The 13,681-nt window shown below is 39.9% G+C and overlaps 2 protein-coding genes across 2 annotated transcripts in view; both read left to right on the top strand.

Moving 5' to 3' along the window:
- Positions 1-6,836, top strand: part of LOC148064088 (band 4.1-like protein 3) — a 35,319-nt gene extending 28,483 nt beyond the window's left edge. The window contains exons 22-26 of the mRNA XM_087810372.1: positions 529-603; positions 691-789; positions 2,013-2,093; positions 2,287-2,402; positions 6,155-6,836. Coding sequence (XP_087666498.1) covers positions 529-603; positions 691-789; positions 2,013-2,093; positions 2,287-2,397 — 366 coding nt within the window. The 3' untranslated portion in view covers positions 2,398-2,402; positions 6,155-6,836. The remainder of the gene's footprint in view (positions 1-528; positions 604-690; positions 790-2,012; positions 2,094-2,286; positions 2,403-6,154) is intronic.
- A 1,584-nt stretch (positions 6,837-8,420) lies between these two features.
- LOC148064087 (zinc finger and BTB domain-containing protein 14-like) lies at positions 8,421-13,437 on the top strand. The gene is made up of 2 exons (XM_087811512.1): positions 8,421-8,507; positions 10,665-13,437. Exon 2 carries the CDS (start codon positions 10,688-10,690, stop codon positions 11,855-11,857), a length of 1,170 nt encoding a protein of 389 aa, XP_087667638.1. The 5' UTR covers positions 8,421-8,507; positions 10,665-10,687; the 3' UTR covers positions 11,858-13,437.
- The last annotated feature ends 244 nt before the right edge of the window (positions 13,438-13,681 follow it).

Genomic DNA, 13,681 nt, shown 5'->3' with positions numbered 1-13,681 from the left:
AAATTCAATATATTAATGTCACCACACAATACCAAAGGAGTACCGAGCTACTTCATGAAACTTTCAGCCAATCATGCGACACGCAGAAGATCATGTGACTGTTCGATCAAGTTGCTCAGTACTTGATTGGTATTGTCTGGTGGCACTAATATACCAACATTTTTATATTGAATTTGAATGGTTGAACATTTAAAAGTATTACATTTAGAACACGTAAATACTAAAATATTGGAATATCAAAATCTGTGTAAAAAAAAAGTACAACCGAATAATTTATTTTGATGATCTAATATTTTGTTGTAGAAAATGAATGAACAGTCCAGTCTGAACTGTAGTCACAGCGTGTCGTTGATCGTATCAGTCGACCATGTCGTTCTCTCTTGATGCAAACCTGCTGATTCTCATTCTGGCTTCAACACGAAACTTGTGACTTCTGTTATGATTTAATGATTTCATCTGCTTTAATGGTTGAGATGTTTTATATAACGACTTCTTCTTTTGTTTTAATGGTGATAACTCGTGTTCCAGAGTCCTGATGCAGCTACCAAAGAGATCCCTGTGGTCCACACGGAGACCAAAACCATCACCTACGAGTCTTCAGGGGTGAGGAACATGGTCCATGATCTATGGGATCTGAAAATGTATCCTGGGAAAGTAGATGAACGTGATTCCTTGTGTGTGCGTCGACAGACCGACACCAACGGCGACGCTGACCCCGGAGTCCTGTTGAGCGCCCAGACCATCACCTCGGAAACCACAAGCACCACCACGACCACACACATCACAAAGGTCAGGGGTCGACAGGGTTTTTTTTTGGGGGGGAGGTGTTCTTGCGGACCCTTAAAGTCCTTAAAAACATTACATTTTAATTAATTAATTAAAAATTGGTATTAAAATGTCTTAAGTCTAATTTTTTTAAAGCAGGGCTGTCCAAACTCATTTAGAGGAGGTTAATAGGACTGGGGGCCAAATGTCTTCAGTTAGGGTATCAGTTAGCACGGACAGTAGCAGTTGGCATGGAAAGATGGCACTGACGGTTAGCACGGACAGTTAGCATGAACAGATAGCAGTTAGCATGGACAGATAGCACGGACAGTTAGCATAAACAGATGGCAATTAGCACGGACAGTTAGCATGAACAGATAGCAGTTAGCATGGACAGATAGCACCAACAGATAGCACGGACAGTTAGCATAAACAGATGGCAATTAGCACAGGCAGATAGCATGAACAGTTGCAGTTAGCATGGACAGATAGCATGGACAGATAGCAGTTAGCATGGACAGATGGCATGAACAGATAGCAGTTAGCACGGACAGATAGCAGTTAGCATGGACAGGTGGCATGAACAGATAGTAGTTAGCAAGGACAGATAGCATGAACAGATAGCAGTTGGCACGGACAGATAGCATGAACAGATAGCAGTTAGCATGGACAGATGGTATGAACAGATAGTAGTTAGCAAGGACAGATAGCATGAACAGATAGCACTAACCACGGACAGTTAGCATGAACAGATAGCAGTTAGCGTGGCAATTCGTTAAAATGTATTTATTTAGTAATTCTTAAATCATTTCATTCATTTAGAGATGATTGATTTTTAAGTCTTAAACTCTGCAATGTTTTTTTTCAAAGGACCAAAAGGTTTTATGTTAAAAATTAATATTTGGGTAAAATTGACCCTCACCTTAAATAATTGATGTTTTGTTTTTTTAATATTGGTTTATTGTCTTCAATTCAATGTCCTTAATTTACCTGAAGGAAATGTTTTCCCTCCCTGAGCTCCTGCTTCCTGAAATCATCATCAAGTTGATGAAACGTGTTATTAGCTGAGCTCCTCATCCTCCCCGTAGTCTTCATTAAGAGCCTCATTTCCCCCGGAACGCTCCGTTTGTTGTTCCTCTCGTGAATTCCCTGTAACGTTCTCATCGATCGGTCGGGCTCATTATCTGCGAGTCATCCTCGCTCTCACCGGACTCTCACCGGACTCTCACTCTCTCTCTGTCGGTCAGATGGTGAAAGGCGGCGTATCAGAGACGAGAATTGAGAAAAGAATTGTCATCACGGGAGACGCGGACATCGACCACGACGAGGTTATTACTCTTGTTTATCTCCCTCCTCGCTCTCAGCATCCGTCTCGCCCCTTTTTTCGGGCTGTTTTATTCACTGGATTTAACAAGCAGTGACTTCCCTGTTCACGTATTGACTTAATAATCCGACATCCCTCCTGCCCTTCCCCGTTCTCTGTCTCCCCCTGCTGGCCCCCTCTGGCGCTGCACTACATAGGCTCTGGCTCAGGCCATAAAGGAGGCTAAAGAACAGCATCCTGACATGTCAGTGACCAAAGTAGTGGTACATAAAGAGACAGAGATCACGCCAGAGGAGGGGGAGGACTGACCCAGGTAAGATCACCCAGTCCCAGTCCTGGTCCCTGTCTTGTGTGGGGTTCTTGAGTCTGCTCCGGGGTTACTGTCGGTCAAACTGGACTTTTCCTCGCTGCTCTCGAGCATGCTGCTTTCCCATCAGCATTTCTCCTCACCGGAACACGTGGTCCTGCTTGTGTAGCACTTAAACGCATCATCCTGTTGTCATCCCACCCCCCACCTCCACACACACACACACACACACATGCACGCGCGCACACACACACCGGGAACGCTTGGCACGAACTCCATATCGGAGTCTTAAACCCGTAATGAGCCCGGAATCCTTTACAGGAAAGCTCCTACACTTGTCATGCAACCTGCAACACGGAGAGAGCGCCCCCTGTTGGCTTGTCAGTGCAAGTCGAATCACTCGGCAGCTTTGTTCCCACGTTGGCACATGTATGGAACTATATCAGTGCCTCGGTATATTGAATTAAAACTTTCAAATTTCTTGTTTGTACAAGTTGCTATGTTTTCTAAATTATTTAAATGAATATTTCTATACGTTTACTTACGTATTATAATTTTACTAATTGTTTTCTTTTACACAGTTTTTGATTTATTAAATTGAATCTTTTCCAAATATACACTTTTTTTTTTTGTAATTCCAATAATTCCAAAATACATCTAAAAATAATCCAGTGTTTTGAATTAAATCTATAAATGTTGGCACCATAATACCAACATTATTTTAATTGGAATATCAAACTCTGTTTAAAAATATATATATATATATATTATTAGCCGTTTAAATGAAATATGGAATTATTGGCACTTTTATAACAACATTTTTATATTGATTTTTATATGCTACCAGTAAAAACATGTTGAATTTAGAAAATACATTTTTTATTTTTGGAATTTGAATATTAAACTCTGTGTAAAAAAGAAAAAAAAAGAAAAGAAATGTACACTCATTAAAAGAAAAAACATTCTTGTCCTGTTCAATTTAATATAAGATTATTGGCACTATTATACCAACATTTTTATATTGAATAGTCACCAATAGTTATTAATTAAAAATTTAGAATTAAGAAATGTTGTTGTTATTTTATTGTATATAATATAAATCACTGATACTTTATTCTTTAATTTTATAATTCTGTAATTCAACTAGAGAATGGAATTTTCAAGAAGAAATTCCTAAAAAAAAATAAAAACATTTAAATGATTAAAAGTTTCAACATTTGACATGTTTACTTCAATATGCTAACGACGCTGATGTGAAATACATGTCAACAGTCATGGCCGTGATGGAGTCACTTCACCGACGCTTTATTATCTCCTGCTGTTTCTTATTTTCTCTCACAGCCTCATGTTTTCATGACTCATCTGTTTGTTCATAATCTGGTGGAAGTCAAACATTCTTGTCCGTCTTTCTGTATCGACCTGTTCAGCTGCTGCAGCGGATGAATCATCAGTATTTGCAGACGAGTGACGAGAAAATAAACAATGTTGCTGATTATTATATTATTTGATCCTCTGTGTAGATCGTACAAGAACAGATAAAACAATAATATTAGCTCAAGATCATCTCCTTTCAAAATATATATTTTTATTTTCTTTCAACTGGAATATAAAGTGTTTATTATTTATTATTTTACTATATCATTGTTTATGAATTTTCATTTAAATATCCTCGAAAAATGAAAATATCGAATAAAGGCACTGTATTTTTAATGTTTTTCAATAATTTTTACTGATCCTTATAAAAAAAAAAGGGTAGAAAAATGTATCAAATAATGACAATAAATACTGTTGCGTTTAGATTCAAAGTAGTAAAAGTAGTTAAAAATAGTCAATCAATTTTATGTAATAGTTTCACTCTGACCTAATGAGAGAGATTTAAATTTCCTTTCAATTTATCTTTTACTGATCCGCAAATAAACAGAAGAAAAATGTCAAATAATACGATAATATAGTTGCATTTAGAGTCAAACTAGCAAAAGTGTAGATTAAAATAGTTTATACTGTGATTATATCTAATATCACAATTATTTCAATGTTCTAAATGCAAATCAAACAAGAACCACGGATGAAAAAGTATGGTAGTTTATAGTCAAACTAGTAGTTGTAAGTAGAGATGAAGCTTCATGAAACAGTGTCATGTTGTTCAGAGGTCAGTAGGTGGCGCCATTAGTTTAAAAATGATGTTTCATTAGAGCAATTGTTCAAAACAAGCCTCACATCATCAATTGACCCTGAATGTACTTGAAGTCAAGACGCACGACTAACATGTTTACTCACGACAAAGTTGCATGACGATCGTCTCCTGACTTGTGTTGCCATGACGACCACCTCTAACCAGCCGCACAGTATTTACTTGTGTTTTGTGGGACCTGGAGCACGAGTCTGGACCTTCTTTTAACACCTCATGACTGCCACCGTCAGACTCGCACCACCTCCTTATGTCCTCCACCAGCAGCTCCTGAGCTCACTGGTCGTGGAGGAACTTGTTTTGTCTTCGGACTGAAACAAGCCTGAGGTCGGGATGAGCATGTGCGTGACTCACCGGACGGGAATGTTGTGCTTTTGTTCCTTATTTTGCCCTCGGTCTGTTTGTGTGTGCGAGAGACGACACGGAGTTCAATGTGTGCGTTTCCACCTTCTTTCTTGTCGACGAGTGGAGCTTCTTTTTTTAATCACGTTAGATCTCAATGTTGCCTCGACCACAAAGAGAGTTCATTCCTGTAGAGCTTTTGTGAAGCTACACGTGTTCTTCTGCTGCAGGGATCTGATGCCAAACAAAGTCAAGCACATGAGAAACTTCTGAGCTCAGCTCCTCAATAAACACTTGAGATTATGGAACACACATCTAGCCTTAACTAGCTAGTCATTTATTAGTTACACATTAGTTAGTAAAGTCTTGAATTCTCTTGGTCGGTCATGCAGTAATTACACATGTAGCTCCTTCACATGTCCTGCTAATAACTTATTGTTGACAATTTAATTTGTCAATCAATAATACATTAAACAATATTTATTGATATATCATAAATACACTGTTTACAATAGTTTATATTGAATTCCCCCACAAACCAACATACAACAAAGACAACGTAGTAATGGTGATGATAAAATGTAATAAACGTAGTAGTACTACGACAACATAAACACCAATAAATGTATAAAACAAAAAGAAAAAAGAAAATCAGATGTATTGGAAAGAAAATGCAATTAAACATTTAAAAAGCTATTTCAGCTGATAATGGTGTAACGGATAAATTCAGCTCACAGCAGCACAAGCAGGGAGGAAGTGGAACATAGCAGGATATAAAAAGGCTTCCAGTAACTTTCTTTCTTTTAATTAAAGACAAAAATCTGTTAAAAATTCCTTTACCGTTGACAAGAAAGAGAAAATAAACAAAAGGTCATCCTTTTACTTTCAGAATAAAAGCGCTCTCTCTCTGTGGTTCATGATCGTGATCATTTTTTCTTTTTTTTTTATATCAACTCATGTCAATGTTTTAATAAATACAGTATTTGCATATATATTCCTTAATTTACATGGATTAAAAATAATGTATTTAAATGTGATTTCGATTTAAATGGTAAAGAAGTTTAAAAGTATTGAAGATTATGCCTGAGGTGTGAATATTACTTTGTCGTGTTCCCTGATCAAACATGGTGGAGAAGTTCAAGCTCGGGGTCAGATCCCAGCAAACCCTGGGAAGCTCAGGTGACCTCAGAGTCGAACAAGAAGCTCTAACGTCTGTTTCCTCTTCCAGGAGTGAAGCTGACGGCTTTCTCTCTTCGACCTCCCTCCCTCCCCCCCCACCAAAATAAAACGCGACCTCCAGAACTCCTCATATTCCACCTGGACCCGACAAAGACCCGCTCGTCCCGCTCCGCTCGGTTCAAACCATCCCTTTAGAAACATCAGTGCATTTATGCATGAGAAGGACTTTTTGCATCTGCAACTATATCCACGGAAAAACAGTTTTTGAGAAACGGTCCAGGAGCCGCACCTGCTTCTACTGCCTTATGATTACGATGATCGGTGTAGCAGCGTTTTTATTTATGAAGCATCACTCCAGAGAAGCTGTAGCTGCCGTCACTCCCAACAAGATTACTGCTCGTCTGTACATATCACGCTTCACCAGGAACGTAGCAAATGCTCCCTCCATCGTTTGTACTTGAATTTTACTTTTTAATGATCATTTCAGTGTTTTTTTTTTCTCCTCTCTCTCTCTCGTCCACAGTTGCTACGTATTTTAACCAGCTCTGATTGCCAAGGATCTTAAAAGCGAAATAGATTTTTATGTGCCTGTGCAGGCCACGAATGTGAGTGAAAGAAGAGAGTCGTAATAATCCCTCGGAATATATCAGCTGTTCGCCCTCATATCATCTCACCCAGTGTTGTACTGCAATGTTTCTCCTCCAGACGGCGAAATAAAGAGGCAAATATAACGTCAAAGGTTGTGAGTTCGTTTCTCTCGTCCATTTTTTTTTTTTGGATCATGAATGTTTTAGTTCGTGTCGATGTTCTCGCAGATTAACAGAGATTATGGACGTCAACGATTACACAGAGAGTAAAACAGGTTTGTACTGGTATTGGAGGTAATTTGAGTTCAACACCTGTGGTTTAGTAGGAAGTCGTTCAAGATGTTACGGCAAACAAAGAGGACCAAAAAGCTATTGTTATGATGCTTAGTTCGCAGGTTCATGCTAATGTTGCTAAATGAGACTTTTAAAGGCTCATCTTAAAACTTAAATGATAAGTGTAGCAGATCTGAATTTTTTATTTGCGACACAACGGTAACCGCAGAAGGCCACAAACATAGAGCCTGGTTCTACATGAGGTTTCTGCCTGTTGAAAGTAAGTATTTTCCTCGTCACTGTCGCTCATTGTTATTCGCTGGGACCTGATTTCTCTCGTAAATAGTTGTTTAAACTGTAAAGTGACTTTTGCACTTTTGTGATTTAATATTTTATATAAAATTTGAATTTCGACATTTATGGCGATTGTGTTTGTCGTGTTTTGTAAATGATTAATAATTAAGTATCTTTATGGTATGTCCTGAGCTAAAGAATGTTTATCAAATATATACATAATATTATACCATTACTGATTGTATGAAGGAGTAACCCTGACCTTGAGGAAAAACTTGTTCAAATGTGTTCTTGAAAACCCTCGGGAGTCAGAAGATGAACGGCTCGTAAAACTGCGACAAAGATATAACGCGAACCAACAGCTCTGTGCCTCAGACTTCCAAGTTTTTATTTTCTCACTTGCATACATGTTTGACTTCAAACCAGATCTGATTCCTTGTCTTTGTTTAAATAAAAAGTGTTAAATGAGATCCTGACACTTTACCATTAGAGCTTCTGCATTTTAAATAAAAGTGTTTTGGAACTCGACTAAAAATCATCGTCTCTGGTACACTTTATATGTTCTTCTTTGAAGCGTGGCTCACTCCACACTTTCATTGGGTTCATTTATTTAATTTATTCCTATTGTTTCTTTTTGTAACAAGAAACGAAGACATTTATATCAAAATCTGTTTTTATTGCCACTGTCGTTAAAGAGTTCCACTTTCTAAGAATGTGCTTTCATACAGTTGTGCGACATTTAACATTTTTTTAAATGTATATTAAACCTTAAACAAAGCAACTTAACTTTTTCTACTTGCAGGAGAAAAAAATAATGAATAAAAGTAGAAAATATTCAACATTCTATTGTTTTATTATATAATCATTGACTTCTAATATATTAACATATCTGTGCGTTACATTTTGCGGATTATGTTTAAAAACAAAAATATATATTATTTGTTTGTTTTGTTCGTGTGTATTTTTAATAGTAGTTAATAATATAATAAAATAGGGGGAAGCACGCGACTATTAATCGTGTGTTTTGCTGTCATATGTCTGTTAATTCGTCACATGACTTCTCATAAATCAAAACCAATTTTTTTGTTGCAATGCTCTCCGCCGTCCTGTAGGTGGCGTCCCTCCGGCGCTTCACTTCCTGTCGCGGGCCAAAGAGTCGCGAGAAGAAGAAGAGCAAAAACGACAGCTCTGGACCGTTCGTCGACTCGCCTTGCGTGACAACACCAGGATCGCGTTCAAGGCTTTCGGGTATTTACTCCCTTTTTTTTTCTCCTCCCTTCTTCCCTGCGCTCCTCTCCCCGCGGCGGGCGGGATCATCCCCGCGGCTCGCCCGGGCGGGTCACCGGGCGAGTGTCCGCGAGTGTTCGCGGGTGTCGAGGCATCGAAACATGCCGATGGAGGCTGCGGAGCAAAATGGCTGGACGCAGTGAAATGTGAAATATCTTCGTCTCCTGTCGACGAGAACTTCTCTGTCACGTTCCAGAAACAACTGAAGTCCAAGCCTTGCGTCACTCGAGCTGTTTTTGCTAACGTGTAAATATTTGCTCTGTTAGCATTTCTGCTGTTTTCGTCTCTGCCGCGGCCTTAATATTCATGATAATAATAATAACAAGACGTTAGAATAACCGCGAGGTTTGTTTCTCTCGTGTGTTTGTCTTTCACCTGCAAAAAACTTCTCACTTCCGCGCGATAGTTTTGCAGAAAATGTTGTTTAGTGTTTATTTGCTAACACGGGAAGCTCCGCCCCTCAGCTGTGCGGGAGGTTAAGGCGTTAAAAACAAACTTTAATCGACAAAAGTACTGAACCGTTATCGATATATTGCGATTAAAAAAACGGATGTTTCGGTGAGTTAAGTGAAACTATCTGAGGTGCAGAGAAGTCTTGCTCGTGGATTCAACGCTTCAAAGTGATTGTGTTTATAACCAGTTTATAAACACTTAAAGTCGCATCTTTAAACTATGACCGAACTATTGTACAGTCTTGTAACGGACTTGACCTTCTTCAGTGAACTGGGGACTTCCGTCTTCAAACTCTGCTTCTATTTCGTTGACTAAAAACTTTTTAATACCCTGTTGCCATTGATATTATTGTTGTTTTTTTAGTATATTTAATGACATGTACAACTTTATACCTTTTTTTACATTAAGGTTTGATAAAACTGTTTTATGTGCTCTAGCTGTTGTGTTTGTGAAATTGCCAGTTGACTAAAATGTGAAAATGGTCCTCAAATGTGGTCTGAAATTAACATTTTTTTCTAGTATGACCTCCTGGTTACTTAAAAAATGTAGTAACAGGGATATGGTTGTAGTATTGTCGAGTACTTGACTCTGGTGTTGCAGAATTTACAGACCACATGACTCTTGAAAATATACGATATACTGTGATACTGTAGTAGCAAGGATATATTTGTAGTATTGTCGAGTACTTGACTCTGGTGTTGCAGAATTTACAGACCACATGACTCTTGACGAAGTCGTAACTCCTTTCGTTTGTTTTTCAAACCAAAATATGTCCAAACATCAGCTTTAAAAGCTGCTGGAGTCACTGTATCCTCTCGTCCTCAGTCAATACCAGGATCTGAAAGTATTTCATTGTTAATTTATCTGCAGAAGACATAATGACATCTTGTAAACACTAGGGGTGGGTATTGCGATACAAGGTCAACAACACGATATATAGTGACACTGTAGTAATAAGTATATATGTGTAGTATTGTCGAGTTCTTGACTCTGGTGTTGTAGTATTTACAGACCACATGACTCTTGACGAAGTCATAACTACTTTCATTTGTTTTCGAACCAAGATATGTCCAGAAATCAGCTTTAAAAGCTGCTGGAGTCACTGTATCCTCTCGTCCTCAGTCGTAACTGCTTTTATTTGTTTTGAAACCAAAATATGTCCAAACATCAGCATTAAAAACTGCTAGAATCACTGTATCTTCTTGTCCTCAGTCGTAAATGCTTTCATTTGTTTTGAAACCAAAATATGTCCAAACATCAGCTTTAAAAGCTGCTGGAGTCACTGTATCCTCTCGTCCTCAGTCATCGCCGAGATTTTAAAGTAATGAGTTTAACTGCGACACAGGCCATGAAGCGAAAGAAGCGGGAAAGTAAATTTATAACCAATATGATTGAAGGTCATTACAGTTTGTGCAAAAAATACGGCGAAATATCGATGCATTAACATCTTCTTACTGCACCAGTGAAGAGTGTTCGTTCAACAAATATCTAGAAAGTTGTACTATATGAGTCGTTAGATAAAATATGAAGAAATCCAAGTTGAATCAAATGCTACGAAGTGTGGCTTTAAGTCAAGATCCAAGTTTGTTTAAATCTGTTTTTGTGTCGTATGTTTTGAGGCAAAAGACTCGACACGTCCGTGACCTTGTTCTCTCTGCTCTCCAGGTTGCTCCTCTTCGACCGGCAACATGTCCGACTTACTCCGATACATCGACTACGACCACAAGGCCACCTTCCTGAAGATGCTGAACCAGCAGCGGATGGAGGGCGAGCACTGCGACGTGGTGGTGGTCGTGGAGAACATCGAGTTCCGGGCGCACCGCTGCGTGCTCGCCGCCTGCAGCAACTACTTCAAGAAGCTCTTCAAGAAGCAGAACGAGGAGGACAACTCCATCGTGGAGCTGGACTTCATCCGCTCCGACATCTTCGAGGAGGTGCTCAACTACATGTACACGGCGCGGCTGGCGGTCCGCAAGAAGGACATCAACATGATGATGTCGTCCGGGCAGATCCTGGGCATCAACTTCCTGGACAACCTGTGCACGCAGAAGCGGGAGCTGACCAACATGAAGACCCGGGAGAACCAGGCGCCCGGCGACCACGGGCTGAGGGCGCAGGACGCCATCTTGAAGGAGCTGGCCATGGAGGAGGTGCGGAAGAACAGCTTCTACGACCAGGGCATGGACGGCATGGGGGCGGGGGGGTCCCACGTGGCGCCGGCGCACAACTACAACACCAACCTGGGGAAGGATCCGCACAACCACGGCTGGGGGTCGTCCACCTCCAGCGACATGAAGCTGGAGTACCTGCTGTACGGGCACCGGGACCACGGCACCTGCCAGACGCCGGGCGCCAAACCCATGGACCACAACGCCAAGAAGGAGCGCCTGCTCACCGCCAACCGGCCGTACGGCTGCGAGCACTGCCCCAAGGCCTTCACCACCGCCGCGCACCTCAAGGAGCACCTGAAGATCCACTCGGGCTTCAAGCCGCACCGCTGCGTGGTCTGCGGCAAGGCCTTCATCCGGGGGCCGGACCTGAAGCGGCACGAGCGGGTCCACAGCAACGAGAGACCCTTCGCCTGCCAGCTCTGCGAAAAGGCCTTCAAGCACAAGTCGCACCTGAAGGACCACGAGCGGCAGCACCGCGGCGAGCGGCCGTTCAACTGCGGCTCGTGCGAGAAGGCGTTCATCAAGGCGTCGGATCTCAAGCGCCACTGGAACACCATGCACAGCGGGAACCCGCGCAGACAGATGTCGCTGTCGCCCGCCGCCGCGCACGCGCCGGTGGACGCCAGCGACCAGCGGGACTGGAAGCTGGAGACCGGGCCGCACTCGCACAACTCCGGCGACTGCTGAGTCGCGGGCGAGACCCTCGCACCGACGCCGGGTGTGAGGGGAGCACGTGAAGAGACTTCGGCGACCTGGAGCTATGAAAATGTTTGGGGGGTTTTTTTTTCACCTGTAAAATCTTGTAAATGTTTAGTTCACTCGACTATATTTTCGCAAACGTTCGTGCGGCGGCGCGTCAGGTTTTAAAAGAGGGAGGAGCTTCGTAATGTATAGAAGTATATGAGCGTCATCGGAATATTGGGTTGAAACTTTGATTTCTTTCATTTAAGTACTTACCAAACATCAGCTTTAAAAGCTGCTGACATCCACTGTATCCTCTCGTCCTCAGTCATCGCCGAGATTTTATTGTGATAAGTTTAACTGCGACACAGGCCATGAGGGAAGAAGCGGGAAAGAAAATTTATAACCAATATGATTGAAGGTCATTACAGTTTGTGCAAAAAATACGGCGAAATATCGATGCATTAACATCTTCTTACTGCACCAGTGAAGAGTGTTCGTTCAACAAATATCTAGAAAGTTTTACTACATGAGTTATTAAATGAAATATGAAGGAATCCAAGTTGAATCAAATGTTACGTAGTGTGTCTTTAAGTCAAGATGCAAGTTTGTTTAAATCTACATTTTTTTTGGAATTAAAGTTTATTTTACAGTCAAAATTTGATTCTAATTACAATAATTAAAGCAAATAATCAAAATTCAATATATTGAATTTGTAGCCGTTTGAATTCAATACAAAAGTATTGTACTGTTGATATTTTTATATTGAATTTAAAAGGCTATGAATTAAAAAAATATTGAATATAAACATTTCTTCAAACTCTATATGTAAAAAAAAATCCCTTCAATTTTACTTTTTTTTTTATTCGATTATCAAGACGATACACAAGTTGGTGAATTTTATTTAACCTTTTATTATAGAAATAACTGATTAATTTTTTTTTGTTAAGTAATAATTTACTGCTTGAAAAAAACATGAGTTAAAAATCCCGATGACACTGATTTACTTCCATAACTGTCACTCAAAAGTCGTCCATAAAAGATGAGTTTCTTTCTATTATATGTAAAAGACATATTTTTAATCATTCTCACATCATTAGTTTGATTCTTTGTCTTTAATTTATTCACTAAAAACGATGATTTTCACGTCATAAAATCTTCTGACGCGCCGTCGCTCGAGACTCCAGGAAATTCTCCTTTTTTTCATAACACGGTTATGTTGAACTTTTTACGATGAACTGTAGGGGGCGACATTTTGCGGAATCTTTTTGCGCAGGAACAATATTGATGTGGATGTTTTTAAATGGACGTGTGTAGTTGTGTTGACGATATTTACACTGTAAGAGGTTTTTTGTTTTATTTTGTTTTTTTAATTTGACTCGGATGAAACCAAAGTCTTGGGCGTCCAAGCGAGCGACCGACTAGATCTACTGTTATACAGTAACGATGTTAAGACGTTTGTAAATACTGTAGTTTAGTTTGTTGCACAACTAGAGAACACAATAACGATTTATGCACATATATATATAAATATATATATATGTTGTCCTTCTCCCACACTTTGACAATAAACACCATCTGCTGTGTTTTTTAGACTTTTATTACCATCTTTGTTTTTTGTGTCGTGTTCGTCACTTCTGGCCGTAACATTATGACCCCCTGAACGGGCAGGAAGTCAACATAATGGTCGTAATGTTTGTGTCGGTAATGTTTGGGGGTTTTTTTGCGACATTTTAAACAAATTCAAAGAAAAATGTTCAATTACAATAATTATATAAGTTCGAGGAAAACTGAGATTTTCTTTCTCCCCGTGTTTGTGTAGGTTTACTC

Source organism: Callionymus lyra, chromosome 16 (assembly GCF_982586985.1).
Source record: "Callionymus lyra chromosome 16, fCalLyr1.hap1.1, whole genome shotgun sequence".
NCBI lineage: Eukaryota > Metazoa > Chordata > Actinopteri > Syngnathiformes > Callionymidae > Callionymus > Callionymus lyra.
Note: the sequence above shows the minus strand (reverse complement) of the source record. Positions and strands in the feature narration are given on the sequence as shown.

Excerpts from the sequence above, each read along its gene's own strand:
- LOC148064087 (XM_087811512.1), top strand. The coding sequence starts at position 10,688 with ATGTCCGACTTACTCCGATACATCGACTACGACCACAAGGCCACCTTC.